At 42.7% G+C, this 21,430-nt stretch overlaps 2 protein-coding genes across 3 annotated transcripts in view; one reads left to right on the forward strand and one right to left on the reverse strand.

Moving 5' to 3' along the window:
• Positions 1-21,430, forward strand: part of PYGL (glycogen phosphorylase L) — a 56,912-nt gene that overhangs the window by 24,360 nt on the left and 11,122 nt on the right. Inside the window, exons 6-20 of the mRNA XM_082448395.1 lie at positions 610-721; positions 1,055-1,137; positions 5,549-5,692; positions 6,193-6,285; positions 6,974-7,120; positions 7,458-7,621; positions 8,100-8,214; positions 8,793-8,894; positions 9,029-9,176; positions 9,279-9,337; positions 9,442-9,583; positions 11,477-11,684; positions 13,004-13,138; positions 13,560-13,626; positions 16,841-17,013. Coding sequence (XP_082304521.1) covers positions 610-721; positions 1,055-1,137; positions 5,549-5,692; positions 6,193-6,285; positions 6,974-7,120; positions 7,458-7,621; positions 8,100-8,214; positions 8,793-8,894; positions 9,029-9,176; positions 9,279-9,337; positions 9,442-9,583; positions 11,477-11,684; positions 13,004-13,138; positions 13,560-13,626; positions 16,841-17,013 — 1,892 coding nt within the window. The remainder of the gene's footprint in view (positions 1-609; positions 722-1,054; positions 1,138-5,548; positions 5,693-6,192; positions 6,286-6,973; positions 7,121-7,457; positions 7,622-8,099; positions 8,215-8,792; positions 8,895-9,028; positions 9,177-9,278; positions 9,338-9,441; positions 9,584-11,476; positions 11,685-13,003; positions 13,139-13,559; positions 13,627-16,840; positions 17,014-21,430) is intronic.
• ABHD12B (abhydrolase domain containing 12B) overlaps positions 1-21,430 on the reverse strand; it is a 49,319-nt gene that overhangs the window by 23,965 nt on the left and 3,924 nt on the right. The window contains exons 2-4 of one of the 2 annotated variants that reach the window (XM_082448424.1): positions 19,495-19,590; positions 18,309-18,387; positions 17,826-17,944 (exon numbers count right to left, since the gene is read on the reverse strand). In XM_082448424.1, coding sequence (XP_082304550.1) covers positions 17,826-17,944; positions 18,309-18,387; positions 19,495-19,514 — 218 coding nt within the window. In that variant the 5' untranslated portion in view covers positions 19,515-19,590. The remainder of the gene's footprint in view (positions 1-17,825; positions 17,945-18,308; positions 18,388-19,494; positions 19,591-21,430) is intronic. The other variant, XM_082448423.1, reaches the window with a different exon arrangement.

Genomic DNA, 21,430 nt, shown 5'->3' on the forward strand with positions numbered 1-21,430 from the left:
AATTTTCCAAAGCTCACCTCTTAGACACGTCTCAGCTAATTATCAGCTTATTTGTTAGATCACTAAAATAACTCTTCTTCATGCAGCTTTGAAAAATCTAGCATAGCATTTTAAACATCATATGTAATATTTATCTTCATAAATTTCCTATTCTGCTAATTTTCACCATATTTGAAATCAGATCATTGAATAACCTACATGAAACTTATCTTGATTCCTGTTTTTTAATGGGTGCAGATTCACATTTACCACTTTGCACATCATATTTTGCTATTCTTAGAGTAATGGCTTGATCTTGAAACATGAAAGATCTGTCCAGATCAGGGCAAGGGACACAAAGGGAAGTCAACGTGGAAATGATGTGGAGGACCATCTGGGACCATCTGTCTGGGTCGTTCCAGCCATCCAGATTGTTCCAAGTGGGAGGAGGACCGACATGGCCCCTAATACAACCTCCAGCCTTGGGACCCTTAGCTTGGTTTAGGGATCATACAGTTTGAGTTGGTGATGGAGCCAGGAACCAAATTCCAGCTGCTGTCTCCCAGCTCTGTTCAACCTCCTCCATCCACATGGGAAACAGTGAGTAGCTGCTTTGGTTTCTCCCCCCAGGTGGTCCTTGCTCTTCCATATGACACCCCGGTGCCTGGATATCTGAACAACACAGTCAACACCATGCGCCTCTGGTCCGCTCGCGCACCCAATGACTTTAACCTCAGAGACTGTGAGTACAGCGTGGGCTCCCTTTCCTCATGTGTGTCTTTCATCTTTCTGTCCAATAATTAGAGCCAAGTTGCGCTGAGTTTCTGATCCGAACTCTTTAGTGACTAAGCATTATATGGAGCAGGTATGAAGGACATGGTTAAAGCAGTCCTTCAGTCTAACCCTCTCAGACTGTCATGTGAATCACAGCATGAAGGTTTGCTGAAATCTTTTTGGATTTTTAGGAATTTTAGGAATCCCACATGGTACCCAACAAGCATCAGGTGAGATCAAGGGGCTTCTGAAAACAGTGGCTGGCTCGTCTGTTTATTCATTTTTCTAACATTTCCCTCAGTTAACGTTGGAGACTACATTCAGGCTGTGCTGGACCGGAATCTGGCCGAGAACATCTCCCGGGTCCTCTATCCCAATGATAATGTGAGTGATCAAGCTTGCTTTCTCAGTGGAAACAGAAGCAGCTGACTTCAGAAGCACCTATTCAGTAGCCATAAAGCACACACTTAATATTGGGTTTTTGCCTTCAGTGAGGAATAATCAGCATATCTCTTCCTGAATTGTGTAGATTTCCCCTCCCACCCATGTAAGGAAAACAAATCTGTACAATTCATGAAATCAGAATCGGTGTTTTGCCCTTGATTAGTGACCCCATCACTAAATTGGGAGGCTCTGTACATGTATTTCAAAACAAAACCTGGCTATAAAAGATGAGGTGCAGTACAGGTGAAGCACTCCTTCCTTTCCAAACAGAAATTTCATCCACAGCATCAGAAGTCCCTGGAGGTGTCTTGCCTGTCCTCTTCCCCTCACTCATGGGTCTCCTCTGCCCCTTCTGCCCCAAGGCAAGGTGGGGTCATGGACCTCAGAATAGACCCAGGAGCAGACACTTGTTTCTTATGCCACTTATTTATCTCATTAAACTTTTTCTTATAGGTGATCATTCCAAAGTTTACATGAAAAATAACTTAGTTTAAAAAAAAAAACACTTGGAACTGGATCTCAGATGACTATTATGGATTCTTAGTGGGTTTAAATATACTTAGCTCTAACCTCTCCATGAGTAAAATAATTTTCTGGATGCTATAATAATTTTTTTAAAAAAATAATAACCTCAGAAGCAACCAAACTAGTACTCTGCTCCACAAAGATGTCACAAAACAAGGATCTTGGGGACTAGGACATAAATGATCCTAAGACCAGATGTCCCCTTAGTGTTAAACCCATCTCCAGGGAGGATTAGGTGGATTTGCTGCAGCATTTTTAGGAACTTAGTGGTATATGTTATTTTTCCTTTGGGAGAAAGAATGTGACTTCAGTACCTTAAAAGAAATCTGTAACCCAAAAAGCAAAAGACTGTTCTATTTCAAGGTCAATTAAAGTAAGAATCCTTCCAAGACTGGGGCCACACTGCCTAGCCAAACCCAAGCCTGCAGGAAGGGGCTTGAAATTCATCCTCCTATCTTCAGTAGTGCCCAAACCTAACTTTACTTGGAAATAATCATCCACAACAATTGATAACACACACCAGGTTAGCATGGGGTGCAAAGTTGACTAAATTCATTGGGCAAAAAAGGTAGCTCTCAGGGTTGTGCTTGTTTTTAAGTAGAAGTTGATAAATCTTTTTCGTACTGTAGCCACAAGAACAGACTCATTCCCTCTGCCCAGCTTGGCCACGGCCCTATTAGTCTGTCTTCCAAGAGTCTTGCCCCCTGTCCTCACTCCGCAGCTAATGAGATTTTTTTTTTCCTTGCTTAAAATTCTTTAAGGCTTTTGCTTACCCCTAAGAGAAGTACAGAATCTTAGGTGTATCTTCATCGATACGGTCATCAGTTCTCGGACACATCCTCCGTGATCTTGCCCTAGCAATAGGTCCCAGCTGTAGAGGATTATTTGCCCTGTTCTTTCTCACCTCCATGCTTTGCCCAGGTTTCCTCTGCCTGCAGGGAATACTCTGGCCCTCTGTGCTCACCTCAGATTCCTACTTACCTTTCAGGGCTCAGATAAAGAAATCACCTGAGTATTCAGGTTCCCAAAGTACTGTGTGTACACTTAAATACGACATAAATGTTTTTAAAAACTGTCATGTTTTATTTCAAGCCTTGTTGATACATCTGTCTCTCCCCACTAGTTTGAAGTTACTGAGGTCAGTGATTGTTTAATTAATCATTTTATTTCTAGCACACTAAAAATTCCCTAACTCAGTAAACATTTAAATTCATTGTGGATGGATTCATGTGCTTTTTTTAGAATAATGATTTCATTATATTTTTTACCATGAAACATGCTATTAGAAAAAGAAATATAAGCAATATAAAAAACTACCAAGTAAAAAAAAAAATTCCAAATTCTACCACCTATAAATTCCCATTGGTAATATCAATCCAGACAGTTTCCTATCAATGACTTTAAATTTTTATTTTGGTTTTTAAACTTTTATCAAAGTTGTACCTGCACATAGTTTAAAGAGAAAAGCAGCTCTCTGAGGCTTACTATAAAATCAGTCTCCTGTTTCCCACTTCCCCAAAGCAACTACATCCCCTTGCTTTGAACTGATTTTCTGGATACTTACCTCCATATTTCTAACAACATACTGTTACTGCTGCTTCGTGATTTCCTCTTTTTACAATATTGACTCCCCGCTACTGAAGATGAGAATTTAGCTCCTTTCCTCCCATAGACTTCCACCCCCACCACAAAAACACGTGTTCTATGCCCAGTCTCTCAACAGAATTACATGGTGATTTGCACTAGCTCTTCAGCTAGTGTTTACATTGTTATGACGCTGTCAGTGCTACAGACAGCTGATCTGTGCACATACACGTCATCATCTCATGATTATTTTTCCTTTCCTTAAAAAGTTCTCCTTTCCTGGAGTTAATCATTGTTTTGTTTGTTTGCTTGGTTTTCTGAGTACTTTTCCCTAATTTATCCTACACTCTACCCCAGTCGTAGAAATTTCCTCAGTATATTCAAACACCTTAGGCATTCTGTTGACTCAGTCTTTTTGAAGTCTCTTCTGGATCTCTTCTGGTTGGCTGCTCCACTGTCATCCTGGGATCTACTTTTCCCATTGTTCTGAGGACGTCTGTGCTCATATACTCTCTGGCGTCATTTGTTTCCAGGATCCCACGTCTTGGTTTGCTCCCCTTGTTTTGGAAGTACACACACTTGGGGCTTCCTAGGAAAGGGTGCAAGTGAGGTCAATTCTTTTGAGACCTTGCATGTTGGAAAATGTCTTTATTTTGCCCTCACATTGGTAGTTTGCCTGGATACTGAAGACTCAAAGTGTTTTTTTTTTAAATCTCCTAGTTTTTGGTGTTGCCGAAAAGTACAATGCAATTGGATTCTTGATCTTTTGTTTGAATTCTGCTTTCTTCCCCTTTGAAAGCTTCTAGTCTTCCTCTCCCTCTTCCCCTCCCTCTGTCCCTCTCCAAACCCCCTCTCTCCAAGTGTACTAAAATGTACTAAAAGTTTTGGGGGGTGTGCTTTGCTGTAAGTCTGCTTTCACTTATCACACCTGGGTACCCTTTCAGTCTGGGGGCACAGGACTACAGCTCTCTGAGAAATGGTCTGGAATTGTTAAACATCCTCAACTGGTTCTTTAGTTTTCTTACCTTTTTTCTTTTATTTATCATCTCTTTGTCTTCTTGCTCTTGTTTTGGGCAATCACAACTCTCTCTTCCAGTCTTTCTATTGGGTTTTTCACTTTGACTGTCATGTTTTAATTTCCAAGTAATCTTTTTTTGCTCTAGATATTTTCTTAAAGCATCTTATTTCTTGAATACAATATCTAATCTATCTGAGGATACTGATAGTATTCTTATAATCATTCTTTTCTCTAATCTCTGTTACCTCTAAGTTGGCTTTTATTATTTTAACATCTTTGAGAAGTTTTTCTTAGATGTCTAATGGTCCTTAGCTGCCCACTGAAACTTAAGAGAAAGGTACTGACAAATTTTGGGGAGCTCTGTACACTTGTTTGGGATTTATCTATTTGGTTTCCCTCTCCTGTGACCTGCTGGGGCCACTTCCTGGTGGAGCTCCTCATGTCCATGTCTTTAGGTCCTCCCTCCTGGGCTGGTCGAATTCCCTAGAGAAGACGCTTGCAGCTTCTTTCCTGGTGGAATTAACACTGGCTGCCTGTGTTCTCAAATTCAGTTGGGAGATGAAGACTGAAAGCATCAGCATTCAGTATATAAACTTTCACTGAGCCTCTTTCCCCATTTTTAGTATGGGATGGTACCCCTGCCTCCGACTTCACCTGCTGCCCTTCAGTCCAGAGACCCCTGTTATACCGTCTCCAGAGAACAGACCTCCAGCTTGTGCCTGAGTTGGCAAAGGAGATTGTCCAGTTGAGGGAATTGGAGAGGAGGTCTGAGGCCAACTGCTTCTTAGGCTCTCCACTAACCTTTTACCCCCTCTTCACCCCTACTTCTGAAGGCACCCAATGCTGACAATTCCTGGGCCTTTTGGGGGCTTCAGTGTATATACTGGGTTGTTCCTTTGGCTTTTCTCCACTAGCAGGTCAGGATGCAGCTTTCCTGGGTCTTCTGGTTCAATTACCATTTATCCATCTGTTTTTCAGCTTCTGAAAAGTTGCTGCTGTTTTCTTCTCTCCACTCCCTTCATCCTTTATCAGTATGCCTTTTTTCAATCCCTTTACCGTCATTTTAGTGGAGTTTCAGGAGGCTGATGCTTGGCATTCAACCTGCCAGCTTCCACCAGACATCCCATGGGCTTTAGCCTTGAAGTCCCCTGATAGGGGACGCCACCCACGTTCTGGCCACTCCTAGCAATGTGAGCCCTGTCACTCAGTCTCTCTGGCTTGAAGTTTTTTGAAGGGAAGGAGCTGAGACTGAAGCAGGAGTACTTTGCAGTGGCTGCTACCTTGCAAGATGTCATCCGACGTTTCAAAGCCTCTAAGCTCGGGTCCAGCGGTAGTGCCGCAACTGCCTTTGACGCCTTCCCAGATCAGGCGAGTATTCAGCCTGAACGCAGGTGGGAACAACTGAGGGTATCAGGACTTCCATCAGATTTACTCCTCTGTCTCCGTGCTAAAAAAAATCTGAGTGTCTATATACCAAACAGAAACAGACTCACAGACATAGAAAACAAGCTTACGGTTACCAAAGGGGGTGGAAGGAGGCGAACTAGGAGTATGGGATTAACAGATACACGCTGCTACACATAAAATAGATAAGCAACAAGGATTTACTGCGTAGCACAGGAAATTTACTTACCTATAATGGAAAATAACCTGAAAATATTTATATATACCTGAATCACTATGCTGTACACCTGAAACTAACACAATATTTTAAATCAACTATACTTCAATTAAAAAAAAAAATCGAGTAGTAGTATACTTAGAGCCTTCCATAGAGGGTAGACGTTTTGTTTGGTGCACGTATGAGGCATGGATGAGGACAAGGACCTGGGCCATCGGTTACCTTCACATCGCTTTTCCCCTTGCAGGTTGCCATCCAGCTGAATGACACTCACCCTGCACTCGCCATCCCTGAGCTGATGAGGATTTTTGTGGATATTGAAAAACTGCCCTGGTCCAAGGTCTGGATAGTTTGGCTTCTTTTTCCTTTGATTGACCAGAATATCTGTGGTTAAGAGATTCTGCCAAAAGCTCCTTTTACAGTTTTTCCAAATAAGTTACTGTTGCTAACTTCCAACAGTTAAAGCTAAACTTTGCCCTGGTGCTGACATGTCTCAGTTCTTACCACTTTACAGGGAGTAAGACTAAGAAATAAATAAACACATTACTCATGGGACACAGCTCAGTAGCTGTATGAAGGCTTATATTGTGTTTGCCATTTTTGTGTCTAAAAGGATTCAAAATTAAACTCTCTAGCCTGAGAATACAGCTAACTGAAGGTGTCCCCATCAATTTGAAACATACTTGGTACTTTCTCAGAACATTACTGAAGTTTTATTCCTCAAGTTTTGTTTATTTAATAAATGAAAGACAAGTTAGGATACTAGAGAAGATTTATCAGCATGCTGTCCTAAACTTTATCAGACAATTAACTGCTTTCTTTTCCTCCCCCCCCCCCAAAAAAAAACATGTTTCCATTACCTGGAGCATTCAGGAACCTAGCGGAATTGTGTCTAACTGTACACATGCAGATAGAATTGTCCTGTTGCTGACGGGCAGGAGTTGAGGAAGTGTTCGGCCTGCAGGATGGGGCACACCTGCAGGCCACCTCTTCTGCAGAGGCAAGCACTGAGCCCTCTCTCCCCCCAGGCGTGGGACATCACCCAGAAGACCTTTGCCTACACCAACCACACGGTGCTCCCGGAAGCCCTGGAGCGCTGGCCCGTGGAGCTGGTGGAGAAGCTGCTTCCTCGACATTTGCAAATCATTTACGAGATGAATCAAAAGCATTTAGATGTAAGTCACTTTGACAGATTCATAACCCTTTTGAGAAGGAGGTCTAGAGATGTTAAGGGTGGCTGCAGTCTTCCCTCCTACCAAACCTGAGGCCCAAACATCTTTCAGTCATTGATACATCACAAGCATCCAAGTCTGGGTGGGGCTCTGTTAATGACATCCTTTTGAAAATACTAACCTGGAGGGATGGCATCTCCCTAGGCATCTTCACTCCTCTCCGTGGGAGTGAAGTTTTACCTTTGCTCCAACGAAGGTTTTGGTTGGGAAGTGAATGACGTTATCCGAGGGTTGCTGGAAACCTGAGTGACCAGTAAGGCCTTTCTCTTCCTTTGCCTAGAAAATTGCCGCCTTGTTTCCTAAAGATGTCGACCGCCTGAGAAGGATGTCTCTGATAGAAGAGGAAGGAGGCAAAAGGATCAACATGGCCCATCTCTGCATTGTGGGCTCCCACGCTGTGAACGGCGTGGCTAAGATTCACTCAGACATCGTGAAGAACCAAGTGTGAGCCTCCATCCCTGTCGTAGTGGGTCTCACATTGCTCAGGAATAGAACGGTGCTAGTGAAGGCAGGGTTGCGGTCGGAGATGAAGAAAGGCCCCGTTAAATATTTAAAAGTAATGTCTTCTATACAAAGAACCCTTCTCTAAAAGGAAAAGAAAAGGCCTTCCTCTCTGAACCATCCTAATTCTAGACTTGCAAGGAAAAAAAACGATTCTGCTCAAAAGTCTGAGATCTATGTCAGTGCCAGGAAATCATACGGAGATGATTAGATTGGATTTTTTTCTTGTAATTATTTTGAATTGCAAATGGATTTCTATTTAGAATGATACCCATAGCTGCTGTCAGCCTCTCCTCTCTCCACTTTTATTTAATCTTTCTAAGCCTACACTCTGCTTCTGAGATCTAACTCTGAACTTCATGCAGCATGCAGGAACCTGCCGTTCCAGCCAAGTTCAGTGATGTGTCTCTTCCATCTCCAGATTCAAGGACTTCAGTGAGCTAGAACCAGACAAGTTTCAGAATAAAACCAATGGGATCACTCCAAGGCGCTGGCTGTTACTCTGCAACCCGGGCCTGGCAGAGTTAATAGCAGAGGTAACCGGGAAGTGCTGAGGGAAAGGGGGTTTCTGATTAGGATTCAAGAGGCAGAGAGTGCGCTTATAACTTGCAAATCCAGTCTGCAGCAGGGCCTGCGTCATCCCTGAGCCAGCGGCCCGTGTGCAACCCCACAGGGCTCCGCACTGGTTTCATTCTCCGCTGTAGCCAGCTTGAAATTCTTAATTTCAGAAAAAGAGACCCCACGCATTATGTAGCTGGCCCCGGTGAACAGTACTCATGTGACACACAGATGGTACCCCTGTTTAATAAAAGAGGATGACAAAGGTCCTCTAACAGGACCTTTGTTTGTCCTCTAATAGTAACTAGTACAACCTGGGTTACGTGTCACCCTTTTTAGGTAGATTTCCTGTTTTTAACACTTAATACCACTGAAGGTATAGCAAGTGTTCTTCCCACGCGGGATTTTTAGCATCTCCTGTGAATGAAGCCATTCTGGGTGCTGTGGGGTGTGAGTGTTAGGGGAATGTGGGCCCTTGCCACAGACTGACAGAAACTGCTCATGTGGGCCTGACTGCCTTCCCTGATTAAAGTCACCTCTTCCTTTAAACTGAAAGAAAATCGGGGAGGACTACGTGAAGGACTTGAGCCAGCTGACGAAGCTGAATGGCTTCCTGGGCGACGACATCTTCCTCCGGGAGATTTCCAACGTGAAGCAGGTGAGGCTTCCCGGGGTGGATGCTTCTCCCGGCGGCGCTTGCTTGGAGGGTTTATGCCCCACTGTTTAAAAACAGACCGCCCACCCAATGCTTCTGAGTCCAAAGGGCTCTGGCCCCACGCACTGTCTCAACAGGAGAACAAGATGAAGTTTTCTCAGTTCCTGGAGACGGAGTACAAAGTGAAGATCAACCCATCCTCCATGTTTGACGTGCAGGTGAAGAGGATCCATGAGTACAAGCGGCAGCTCCTGAACTGCCTGCACGTGGTCACCATGTACAACCGTGAGTCAGCCCCGCAGCCCCCGACCAGCCCCCAGAGGTGGAGCTCTCCCCACCCCGGCCATCCACCGTCCTCCATTCCATCCCCTTCTCCATCTTTTGCAGGCATTAAGAAAGACCCGAAGAAGCTTTTCGTGCCCAGAACAGTTATAATCGGTGGCAAAGTAAGTTGCTTCTCTTCCCTGGGGACTTTGGGGGCTCTTGTCTCTTGCCGTTTCTCCACTTCATCATGCCTGCGTTCTGTCGTGTGTCCACACCCTTCCCCAAGGCTGCCCCAGGATATCACATGGCCAAATTGATCATAAAGCTGATCACTTCAGTGGCAGAGGTGGTGAACAATGACCCCATGGTTGGAAGCAAGTTGAAACTCATCTTCCTGGAGAACTACAGAGTGTCTCTTGCTGAAAAAGGTAGTGCTGTCCTCACAAACCATGCGGGGCCAGGGCACATGCTAGGGATGGATTTACACGTTATAGAGAAAAGGAGCAGCTGACCTCGGGAGCCAGTGACTTAGGATAGAAGGTGTCACTCTTAGGCAGAATAAGACCCTAAGCTAAGAATGTTTAAGGGGACCCAACTGACACTGAGATGGCTGTCCCCAGACTCCACATCAGAGGTTACATCTGCAAGCACATTTTCCTCTCAGCTGCTCAGAGCTGGGTGTTACAGGAGGTGGCCCTGAGGTTTTGGTAAAGTACAGACCGTGCTCTACAAAAGAAAAAAAAGATCTTCAGTTCCCAGCCCCAGTTTTGCAATAGAACACCAGTGCCCCAATCCCCGGATATTCCTCTGGTCACTCCATGGAAAGAAGGGCTGTCATTTGTTCATGCGGCAGCAGGGAATGAGGGCAGATGTCAGGCTGCCAAATCCCTAGGCTTAGATGTGCCTCAGACAGGCGCTCAGAGCAGGCGTGGAGTTCCCATGTGGGGACAGCCAGACTGGCAAGAAGCCAACATCCCTTTCTTTTGTTATTTGCATCACAAAGCACCACCCACATGCAAATTGCCAACTGTGGGTTCGCCCTTTTCCCAAATTGAAAAGGGACCCTTCTCTTTTTGAGGTGTTTTTGGGTCCTCCGATGTTACAATTTAAGAACTGTCTGCATAAAGAAAAAAGAGCCAGATTTTTATGGGTGCAAATGAAGATACGTCTAATGCACAAATAAGCCCTCAAAGTAAAGCAGAGAATTGGTCCTGTGCTTTGTAGTGGAGGCACGGGAGGGATGCTGCAGGCAGCAGGAACTTCCGTGTGAATCAGACAGAAAGGTCTGCCCTGGGCACACCTCAGCTGCCTGTGGCTTATTTCCCTGCAGTGAAAGTGGAAGGAAGGTGGTAAGGAGTGGAAGGAATGGCACAATCCAGTTTCCTCAGATTGCAAAAGAGGGGTCAGGAAAGAGTCTGAATTTTAAGGATCAAGAAAGAGAAGTTTAGATATATTTTATAAAGTTATAAAATAGAAGAAATAAAAATAAAACCATAACAAAAACTGAAAGGAAGAAGGGGGAGAAGAGAAATGTAAGGTTGATAAAAAATTAATCAGCCCATCCATCCAAGAAAGAAATGGAAAATTTTATTTGAGCCAAATTGAGGATTATAACCCAGGAACAGCAGATCAGAAAGTTCCAAGAACTGTTCCACCCATTAGAAGTCAAAGCAGTTATATAAGTTTTTTGAGACAGAGGGCTCTACATTAAATGCCGTATTATTGACAGTTTACACAATCCAGATCTTCAAGTACAAAGTGGTGGGTCATTGTGACCCCTTACAAGATCAAGAAGGAATGTTATCTTTTAAGGAGTTGTCTTGTTGGTGCTAGGAGGACGTTGCTCTTTATGGCTGAGTAGATATTTCTGCCGATAGGGAGGTTTGGTCCATGCATAATGCAGATACACAGTGCACAGGAGAGGGGAGAGAGGAGGCCAGAGGGCAGAGAAAATTTTTCATGTTTACATTTTTCTTGTCTTGCCATAAAATATGAATTTTATTTCACAGTAGTGTCGACTTTTATAGCAGAGAGTCAATAGATACTCTTTAAAGTTTATAGACCAAGGAAGAGTCATGTAAGCATAGAGTTATTTAGCATTGTGGCCATAACCACCAAGAAGCACGTCAGAAATGGGCAAAAGTGGTTGCCAGAGTCAAGGGGAAGAGTGAGATCCATCCTACGCCATTTGAATGTTTATCTTGATGTACATGTACTACTTTAATGATTAAAACAGGCCAGCTAGGTGAATGCTTAGATACCATACAAGCAGATCCAGAGAGACAGAATCACTAATTCTATCACTGATGCCTTGCTTGCAGTCATTCCAGCCACAGATCTGTCGGAGCAGATTTCTACCGCAGGCACCGAAGCCTCGGGGACAGGCAATATGAAGTTCATGCTGAATGGGGCCCTGACTATCGGGACCATGGATGGGGCCAACGTGGAAATGGCCGAGGAAGCCGGGGAAGAGAACCTGTTCATCTTTGGCATGAGAGTAGAGGATGTGGCTGCTTTGGACAAGAAAGGGTGAGAAAGCACTCCTGCTTGTTGAGCAGGTATCCCCCCAGGAGGGTACCTGCCCACCCAGGTGTCCCATTGAGGCAGGTCACATGAGAGTGACAGCAGAACATCTCCCATGAGTCAGGGGACCCTCTTGACCACAGATTAGTCTTGTTACATGCAGCAAGTGAAAGTGAAAGGAGCTTGGGCACAGGTACATGGGCTCGTTGCTATTTGTTATCAGCCATGGCAGAGCTGGCCTCATGAGCTATTCACTTCTCCACATCTGTGATTTTCACTTTGATCAAAAAACTGAACCAGTGTGTAGTTGAAGTTTTTGCCTATTATTTAAACCATCTAGTGTTCCTTTAAGATCTCAAAGAGATGGACTAAAACGTGGTAGATGATAGGTCTGGTTGTATAGAAGCACCCAGAATACTTGTTCCACTTAATACCTGGATAGGTTTATTAACCTGGATTCAAATAAGAAGTAAAGAAAGATGCTGCTCAAAGGAACCACAGCAATCACAAAATCTGGAGGGTGTCAAATATACTTCCCAACCCTTGGAAGTAAATTTTTGTTCAGTAGCAACAAATTTGGGAATCTGTGGGCCCAGAAAGCAACTGTCGGGGACTTCCCTGGTGGTCCAGTGGTAAAGAATCTGCCTTACAATGCAGGGGACGCGGGTTCAATCCCTGGTCAGGGGACTAAGATCCCACATGCCGCGGGGCAACTAAGCCCGCGTGCCACAACTGCTGAGCCCGTGTGCTGCAAACTACAGAACCCACGAGCTCTGGAACCCGTGCACCACAACTATAGAGCCCACGCGCCCTGGAGCCTGCACACCACAGCTAGAGAAGAGAAAACCCGCCGCCACACTAGAGAGAAGCCCACGCGCCACAACAAAAGATCCCGCATGCCTCAATGAAGATCCCGCGTGCCGCAACTAAGAGCCGACGCAGCCAAAAATAAATTAAATAAATAAATAATTAATAAATAAATCTTAAAAAAAAAAAAAAGCAACTGTACGACGCTTGTTTAGAGCCATAAAGCCTGCTTTGAAATGAATCTTACTATATTTTACCAGATAAGACTATTGCTCTGTGACTAGGATTTTTATTATCTACTGTCCTTAGTGTCTTTGGTTACAAGGAACTAAACAAATTTAGTTGGGAAAAAAAATTTCAGGATCTAGTTAAATATTATTTATACCCCTGTTGAACTCTATAATGACTTTATAAATGCCAGTATTTCTGAATGCATTTTTCACAGCTAATGTAGCATCCAGTGTGTCGTTAACAAACATTAACAGAACCTTTTCTTATCCCCCGCCCCAACCCTACAGGTATAAGGCAAAAGAATATTACGAGGCACTTCCAGAGCTAAAGCTGGCCATCGATCAAATTGACAAGGGCTTCTTTTCTCCCAAGCAGCCTGACCTCTTCAAAGACTTAGTCAACATGCTATTTTATCATGACAGGTGAGTTCCCACAAGAAGATGGTGCTGTTTGGGCCGTGGAAAGGGGATGAGACTATCTTAAACCAACTACAACGCACGTAGATTAGCATAGATCTGTGATCTGATAAGCTAACCTAGACTTGGAAAGAAAAATTAGATATTCTCCACTAACAATGCAAGGAGAAGACTTAAGAATAAGACCCACAAATTTGGTATTCTTTTTCTCCTTCCATGGGTGTACCCAACTTTCAAATGCATCCATGTGATAACATTCTTACGTCTGGGAAGAAAGGTTGAGGGCTGGTTGAAACCCTTGTGAATAGAAATGTCAGATTGGTAAACCAGCCATGCCTGACATTAAGCAAAAGAGAATTTTAAATGGAATCTTAGCACACATCTATTAATGAAGCTTTTTGTTTTTTCCTTCTAATCACAAAAAAAGGTTTAAAGTTTTTGCAGACTATGAAGCCTATGTCAAGTGTCAAGAAAAAGTCAGTCAGCTGTACATGGTGAGTACATGGCCGAGACTTACAAAGGAAACCAGTTTACCGTTCATTAAAATTTTGGTTTCTTTTTATTAAATCTAAATAACAGGGCCCCACCAACCAATCAAAAATGGGAAGTGAGGCAACTCTTTAGGTTTTTCAGATCAAAACTTGACTGTTCCCGAACTCAGGCAAAGGTTGGCATTTGACATTTCAGTTGCAGTTGTAGGTTTTTTAATATCCAAGTAAAAAGTCACAAATAATTCAATATTTATTGAGCACCCACCATGTAGCAGGCATATCCTAGAGACTAAGAATATAAAGTGAAATTAAACACGCACTTTACCCACTCATTTATTCAACAGAGAGGCACTGGGGCCTCCTCCATGGCAGGCACCATGCTGGGCACTGAGGCCCCAGCGTGGACAAAGCCAAGGCCCCTCAAGGAGCCTAATTAGTGCCGGGGCCCTTAACCAGAAGTGCATCAGAATCACCAAGCAGTTTTTTCAAAGTACAGATGCCCGCCGCCCTCTAAGAGATTCTGACCCAGTAGTGGGTGGGATCACCATCAGCCTTTGAAAAATCTGCTAAATTGATTCTAAGGCTGAACCTTCGTTTATCGGGAAAGGACTGACCCCCCCTAGTATTTGAAAATTGTAAAGTAAGTACCTCTCCTGGATTACCCATGGAGTGGTGCTATATGAATAGAATATAAATGTATAGAAAGAGGGGAGGTTTCACATTTGAATTTAAAAAAAAGAAAAAGAAAAAGGAATGAAACAAGAAAGACAAAGAAAGAAAGAAAGAGAGAGAGAGGGAGGGAAGGAGGAAGGAAAGAAAAGAAAAGGAAGGAAAGGGAGAGAGAGAGAAAAAGAAAAGAAAAGGGCTAGAGCCACGTGAGTAACCCTTCATGTGCAAAGTCATACATCTTTACCAAAGAGCCCAGCCCTCTAGGTACGTTTAGTAAATATATGGAAAGGCGATCATCTCTGATAGGAAAAACTTTCAGGGAACCGCAGAAACCGCAGAAGAACAGATACAGGAGGAGGCTGGCCCTGTGCTAAGACTCCAGCTTGGGCTTCTTGAGGTAGCCGTCCTTGCCCACACAGTCTCCATTTTGGCTCTCCAACTAGAAAGCCATTATAGAGCAGACCAGTGGGAACGCATAAACTCTCCACCTCCTGCCCTCTGGACACATCAGTAACTACTTCCGACAGAAACATACTGCACTAACATTTCTTCCTATTCCTTTCCCAAAGCCAGGTGACAAGGTAGTTCCTACAGTCATCCCAGATATCCCACTGGGGTTTTAAAACAGGATCACTCAAGGCCTGTGCTGCTTTACAGCATATCCAGCCCCCCAAAAGTGTATATAAACCAGAGTTTTATATGCTTCCCAAGGAGAGGCAGTGCTAGATTTAAGCAGAATGGCTCACTTCCTGCTCCCTGAACACTGGCGAGAGCAGCCACATACAGCCTCCAAGAACTCAAAGACAGAGGAAAGAACATGGCCACCTCTAGCTCCTTCCTCTTGATCTCAACCCATGCTTGTTATGTAGAAAAGCTGTATAGGGAAAGAAACAGAAGTGAAACAGAGCAGGACAGGAAAATATGAGTGAGGGCATGCACAAATGTGAATGCTGGTTTTGCACAATGGTCCCTTCTGTTAAAATGATGGCCCTGATCCAAAGGATGCCCACCTAGAAGGCCAGCGTTCTGTTCCATCTTCCTTGTTCATTAGTGCAAACTCCAGCTTTTACTCTTAACAATAATCGTATTGTTGAAGCGTAGAAAACATGGCCCACGTGGTTGGAAAGTCTAGTCATTATCCCTTTAAATAAAGAACGTGAAGACAGGAAGCTTTTTTCTCTTCTTATTTTAGTAAGTTTCCAAAGTCTGAATAAACTAATTTCAGACTGTGTTTTAGTTTTTCTTTTAAATGCTTATAATTCATTGCTGTTGTTTTCAAATAATATTCTGGTCATTTCCATAGAACTCCTTCTTAGAGTTCTTTACAAAATCACAAGGCTATAAAATAAGTAGCTTCTCAGCTGCATAGCACAGGGAGCTCAGCTCGGTGCTTTGCGACCCACCTAGAGGGGTGGGATAAGGAGGGTGGGAGGGAGACGCAAGAGGGAGGGGATATGGGGATATACGTATGCATATAGCTGATAAAGATGTTAATAAAAAAATTAAAATAAACAGCTTCTTATACTTTTTACATAAAATTATGAGAGAGATATATTTTATTTAGATATATAGATGTATATTTTTTATTTAGGATAAAACCTTAATTGGCCCTGTTTTCAAACCCCAGTGGAGTATTTGGGATTCAGTGTAAACCTATTGGAGTATCCACCTTCTGAAAAAACAGGAAAAGAGGAGTCGGTGAATAAAGTCTCCTGTGGGATTGTTTGCCTGCCTGATAGCTAATGTTCTAGAGTAGTGTTTTTCGAGCTTTGGCTGTGAGCCACAGGGTAAATTTCTTTTTTTTTTTTTTTTTATAATTTTAATTTACTTATTTATTTATTTTTATTTTTGGCTGTGTTGGGTCTTCGTTTCTATGCTAGGGCTTTCTCTAGTTGCGGCAAGCGGGGGCCACTCTTCATCGCGGTGCGCGGGCCTCTCACTATCGCGGCCTCTCTTGTTGCGGAGCACAGGCTCCAGACGCGCAGGCTCAGTAGCTGTGGCTCATGGGCCTGGTTGCTCCGCGGCATGTGGGATCTGCCCAGACCAGGGCTCGAACCCGTGTCCCCTGCATTGGCAGGTAGACTCTCAACCACTGCGCCACCAGGGAAGCCCCCACAGGGTAAATTTCTTACGTGGCATCTAGCAGACAATGAATGTTAGTCCCTTCCTTTCCCCTGTAGTTTAAAGGGAGATGAGGTATCTTCATTAAGAATGAAGCATGGGAAATAAGGCTTACATGCCAAAACATTGTAACTATGGCAGAAATTACCAATTAGGGTTTCTGTAAGAGTGAAAAATACTTTTTCATTTTAGAGAAATATAATCTAAAATAGGAGAAAAGCACAGTCTGCCCTGTCCAGCTCCCAACTGTGAAACAAATGTATTTATGATTCATTACAATTTACTCCTGTCATTTTCCCCATAAATTGTACTTGGATGTGCTTGGCCTGATGTTTGTCATACAGCTTGATGGGCACTCAGGCCCTGAGCCTTAGATGCACGTTAATTTAATTTAATTCAGTTAAACAAGTGTAATTCTTGTTTACAGAATCCAAAGGCCTGGAACATCATGGTACTCAGAAACATAGCCGCCTCAGGGAAATTCTCCAGTGACCGAACAATTAAGGAGTATGCCCGGGACATCTGGAACATGGAGCCTTCTGACCTAAAGATTTCCCTGTCCAGTGAACCCAGCAGTGGGGTGAACAAAGCCAATGGAAAGTAAGTTGTAAAATGTCCTGAGAAAAAATAGCTTCTTACTGGACTTCAACATTTTCACAACATTCTTTGATTTTGTTTTGTTTTATTAAATAATAATCTAGTTAAGTATCTCTGGGAATTGGGAGGGAAAGTGTATGACTACATTAGGGCTAAAAATAAAGCGTTAATTTCCAAAGGCTACATGAGTGCCAAATCTTACTATTTTATGGCAGATTGAGTAGCATGCTAGGACTTTCCCCAACGCTATTCAGAAAGCTAGAAAACAGCTTGGAACTTTTTAATGCCATTTAAATTAACTAAACTCAAATACAAATTATTTAACTACATTGGAGCATCTTTCTTATACTGCTTGCTGTCTAGGTGCAAATCAAAGACCACCTTATCCACAGGTATCCCCAGAATGTTTGGTAACTGTACATTTTTAGATGGGATCAAATTTTTACCAAATTCTGATTCTCCACAGTGAAGTTTCGGCATGTTCCACAAAGTAGACTATGACAAGCTAAACGAGAACATTCCATAATGCCCAGCATCCATGCTTTCTTTCCCTTACTAAAATGGCAAGTGACTTGTAGAAATGTCAGTAACTTCAGCTCACCCAAGCAGCCCAGTACAGTTTTACATAAGAAATATACACCACAAGTGTTGTTTGGACCAAGTCTTCGCTCTCCGCTGTACTCAGACCTCACGCCCGCTGCTGGCTCAGGAAATCTCTGCAGGAAAAGGACCTAGATGAGCTCACATGCTTTCCCCACCTCATGGTCTAAGTAAGCCAGAGCAGCCCTCATCGCATTTAGCAAAGCAAATCTTACCTCACGGTTTTTAACAGTGTGGCGCTTTTACACAGGAAGTTGTGTTGGCGGCCAGGAGGAAAGATCACCATCTTCACCCTCTCTTTGTTCCTATATGCATTGTGTGCAATTTCATAGAGCTGCAAGGGGCAGAAAGGCAAGGACTCAAAGGCTGATCATTGAAGCAGTTGTTTTCCTAGTCTGATTTTCCTAAAAGGGTATGGAAACAGCCAACTTAAGGAGTTAGTCCCATTAAGTCAGAGATATGGGCACCTTGCATATCCCTGAGTGGTTGCCTCTACAACCAAGGAACTGAAAGCTGCACAGCTCATGGAACAGTGACAACAGTGTATTGTATACACCAGGCGGCACAGCAATTCAGGGGTGCAGAGAATCCCTTATAATGTCAGAGACCCTTCTTTAGGCCCTAATCAAAGTTTGGCTGGCTGAGAAAATGGTGAAATTAGTATAGTATGTTTCTGTCAGCCACTGAACTTAGTTTACCTTTTTTCCAAATTCCAAAGGCACCGTTTCGTCATCCTCACCGTGTATGATAAGAAGGGGAGAAGACAGGAATTTAACACTAGGAACAAGTGGAAGAAAAGCATTCAGTTCAAGAAATATACATTGAGATTTCTCCTCTTCTAAGTTAAGGCTTTAGCAAAACATGAGGTTTGCCCAAAATAAAGGAATGCTCTTTCCATCCCTCCCAGGAATAACAACTTCATATATAATAAGCTTCATATAGTGACTTTTTTTTCCTCCAGGCAAGACTCTTCTGTTTACTCATACAATTTACTTAGCTTATTTGATTTAATTTATTCCTATGTGATTTTTGAAAATAAGGAACAAAATCACTGAATTTGTACAGATTTAGCAGAACCTCACCTTTTCCTTATTCTGCCTTATTTCATAACATCTGGCATGTTTTAATTAAACGAAAACAAAGTAACTCAAAACCAAAAAATAACAACAACTACCACAGGACCAAGGAGAACTCTTTGTAGCAATTTGTTTACATTTCCCCATAAATGTACAGGATGGACATGAGATCAATAGGTTTGATTAGCCTCCTGGTCAACTTCCTATTTGGTAATTCGAAAAGGCTATGATATGAAGAATGACTAATAAATAGTACTTCCCTGTCTCCTTCCAAATTCTGATACCATCCACCCCTGCCACAGTGACTTGCTGTTACTCCTGAGGATGTTAGATCCCTCAAGTGTGCTGAAATAGTAAAAATACTGATAACGACTGCCTATTTGTAGGCACTCTAGATTCTCCAACTGTGAGAGGCTAACTTGCCAGCTTCTAGTCACTGGACTTGCTATTGGGTTATTCGGCTGGATGGTGCATGGATTTTGGTTACCTGGGGAATAAGACCTAGAACTCAGAGATTCCTCCAAGGAATGCTAGGTTAGACCCTACAGGACCTTTAAAGCATCCTGAAACACCCTAAACCTACAACTCCCTTTGTAACTTCAGAGGAAGTACTGAATTGGTAAAGTCATTAAATTAGACATAAGGATAATACCAAATACTAAAAATTTGTAGATAGTGTAGATACCTTACCCCAAATCCTAGTGCCCATCTAAGAATTCTCATCTACTCATTCAGACTGGTCATCTCCCCATTCAATAAGTCACATAATAATTACCCACCAGAATCCTATAGATATAGTAATAATTACATCATTAAGTTACTTTTCATCACTGGGGAAGACTAGTTCGTCTTTCCTCAGGGCATCCATAACCGTGCTTAAAAATCCTGGATGTTTCCGGTAAATCTATTTTTTAAAAAGGAAAAAAAAGTGAAACATGGCCTATAGCTATGTTATTCGTTATAGTTTCCCACTATGAACTGTAGTAATATAGAGAGTAGTGACTTTCTAAGTACAATAAGCTTTTTTTTTGAAAATATAACTTTTATGGTTTTAAAAGTAATTCATGTTATTGTAGGAAATTTGGAAAATAGAAGAAGGAAGAAGAAACAAATCACACATAATCCCACCATCCATAGACAATCACATTAAACATTTTGTGGTTTTTACTTATCTTTTTTTTAAAGTACAAATAGCACCACTAACTTATTTCTTCATACTCATAAAGGAGCATAATCTAAAAATTGCTTCTACAGTGAACTGCAGAATAATTAAGTGGTTTAGTTGGGGAAAAGAATATTCTGATTAGTTAGAAATTCTGATAAAGTATACAATCCATAGATAATTGGTTTTAAAGGATTTGAACATTATAAACTCTGTTGAATATGATTTAATATTGCAAGGTTTTAAAAAGGCATTTTAGGTTTTAATAATGACCATAGGACTCCAAATATAACAATTATCATTCTAAACATACTGAATTTCCTCATTAATGGCAAATTCCAGTAAAAAGAATGCTAGCTAAATCAGCTCTTGCCATATTTTGATTAAGTCGAAAGGTAAATTAGTTTATATGCCCTAAAAACCTCCATTTCAACTGAAAATGAGGAAAGGACATAAACCCTGAGCAATACTGCACCTTCCTCAAACTTTTAACCCTGCCTCTAAACTACTCCCAAGTCCATTCAGTTCTCTCCATTTCCACTAATCACCCAGCCTAACCCAGCCCTCATCTCTTGCTTGGATTACACCAACAATCCCAGGTGGCTTCCTATTCCACCCTCGCCCTGCTGTAACCCAGTTCCCGCAGGGAAACCAGAGTGATCATTTTAACGTGCATCTCTCGTCACATCCCTCTTTTGCTTCACATCCTTCAAAGGCACGTGGATTAAATCCAAGCATCACCTTGGCCTTGGAGGCCTGACAGAATCTGGCTACAGCCTCTATCGCCTATCACTAAGCCCACTCCTCTCCACCCCCAGGCCCTGCTGTCTTCTGCTCCTGGAACACGTCAGCCTTGATCCCACTGCAGGGCCCTTGCCTTTCTCTTCCCTCAGCCGAGACCTCCAGATTCTGCCATGACAACTGGCTCCTGTCATGCCAGTCTCAGTTTAGATGATATTTCTTCAAAGAGGTCCTGCCCTAACTAGCCATCGAACCTTGTCCCCCAACATCTCCAGTCATTCCTTTCACATCATTTTATTACTTTTACAGCACTTCTCACTATTCAAAATCCTCCTATTGCATACTTGTCTTCTATGTGCCTCTCCAGCAACTATACAAACTTCATAGGAGGTTAGACCACAACTTTCTTATTCCCTGTGGTATCCCCAGAACCTAGAAAAGTTCCTGGTACCTAACAGGAACTTGATAAATATTTGCTAAAGAAGGAGTGAATCGACTGTGCAAATATCCCTGATGTACACTTTAAGCTATTTATTATCTGTCATTTTCATCTCAGTGTGACTAAATTTCATTCAGAGTTTATTCCTTGGAACAGATTTGCAAAGAGAAAAGACCAACAAAGTATTATGTGTATTCCTCTGCGGTGCTGAGCAGGCAGGGGGGTGCAATGTAGTAAATGGGACGTTGCCAAGGGAAGGGAGTGGGTACAGGATAGGTAGGCTGGGGCCATAAATGCAAACGTCTGCTTCGCAGTTTAAAAAGAAAAGAATTATGTTCAGCGTAGAAGCAATTTTTAGATTTCTGCCTGTCACTGCTCCTTTATGAGTGTGGAGAAATAAGA

Source organism: Balaenoptera physalus, assembly GCF_965194825.1.
Source record: "Balaenoptera physalus genome assembly, chromosome: 2".
Lineage (NCBI taxonomy): Eukaryota > Metazoa > Chordata > Mammalia > Artiodactyla > Balaenopteridae > Balaenoptera > Balaenoptera physalus.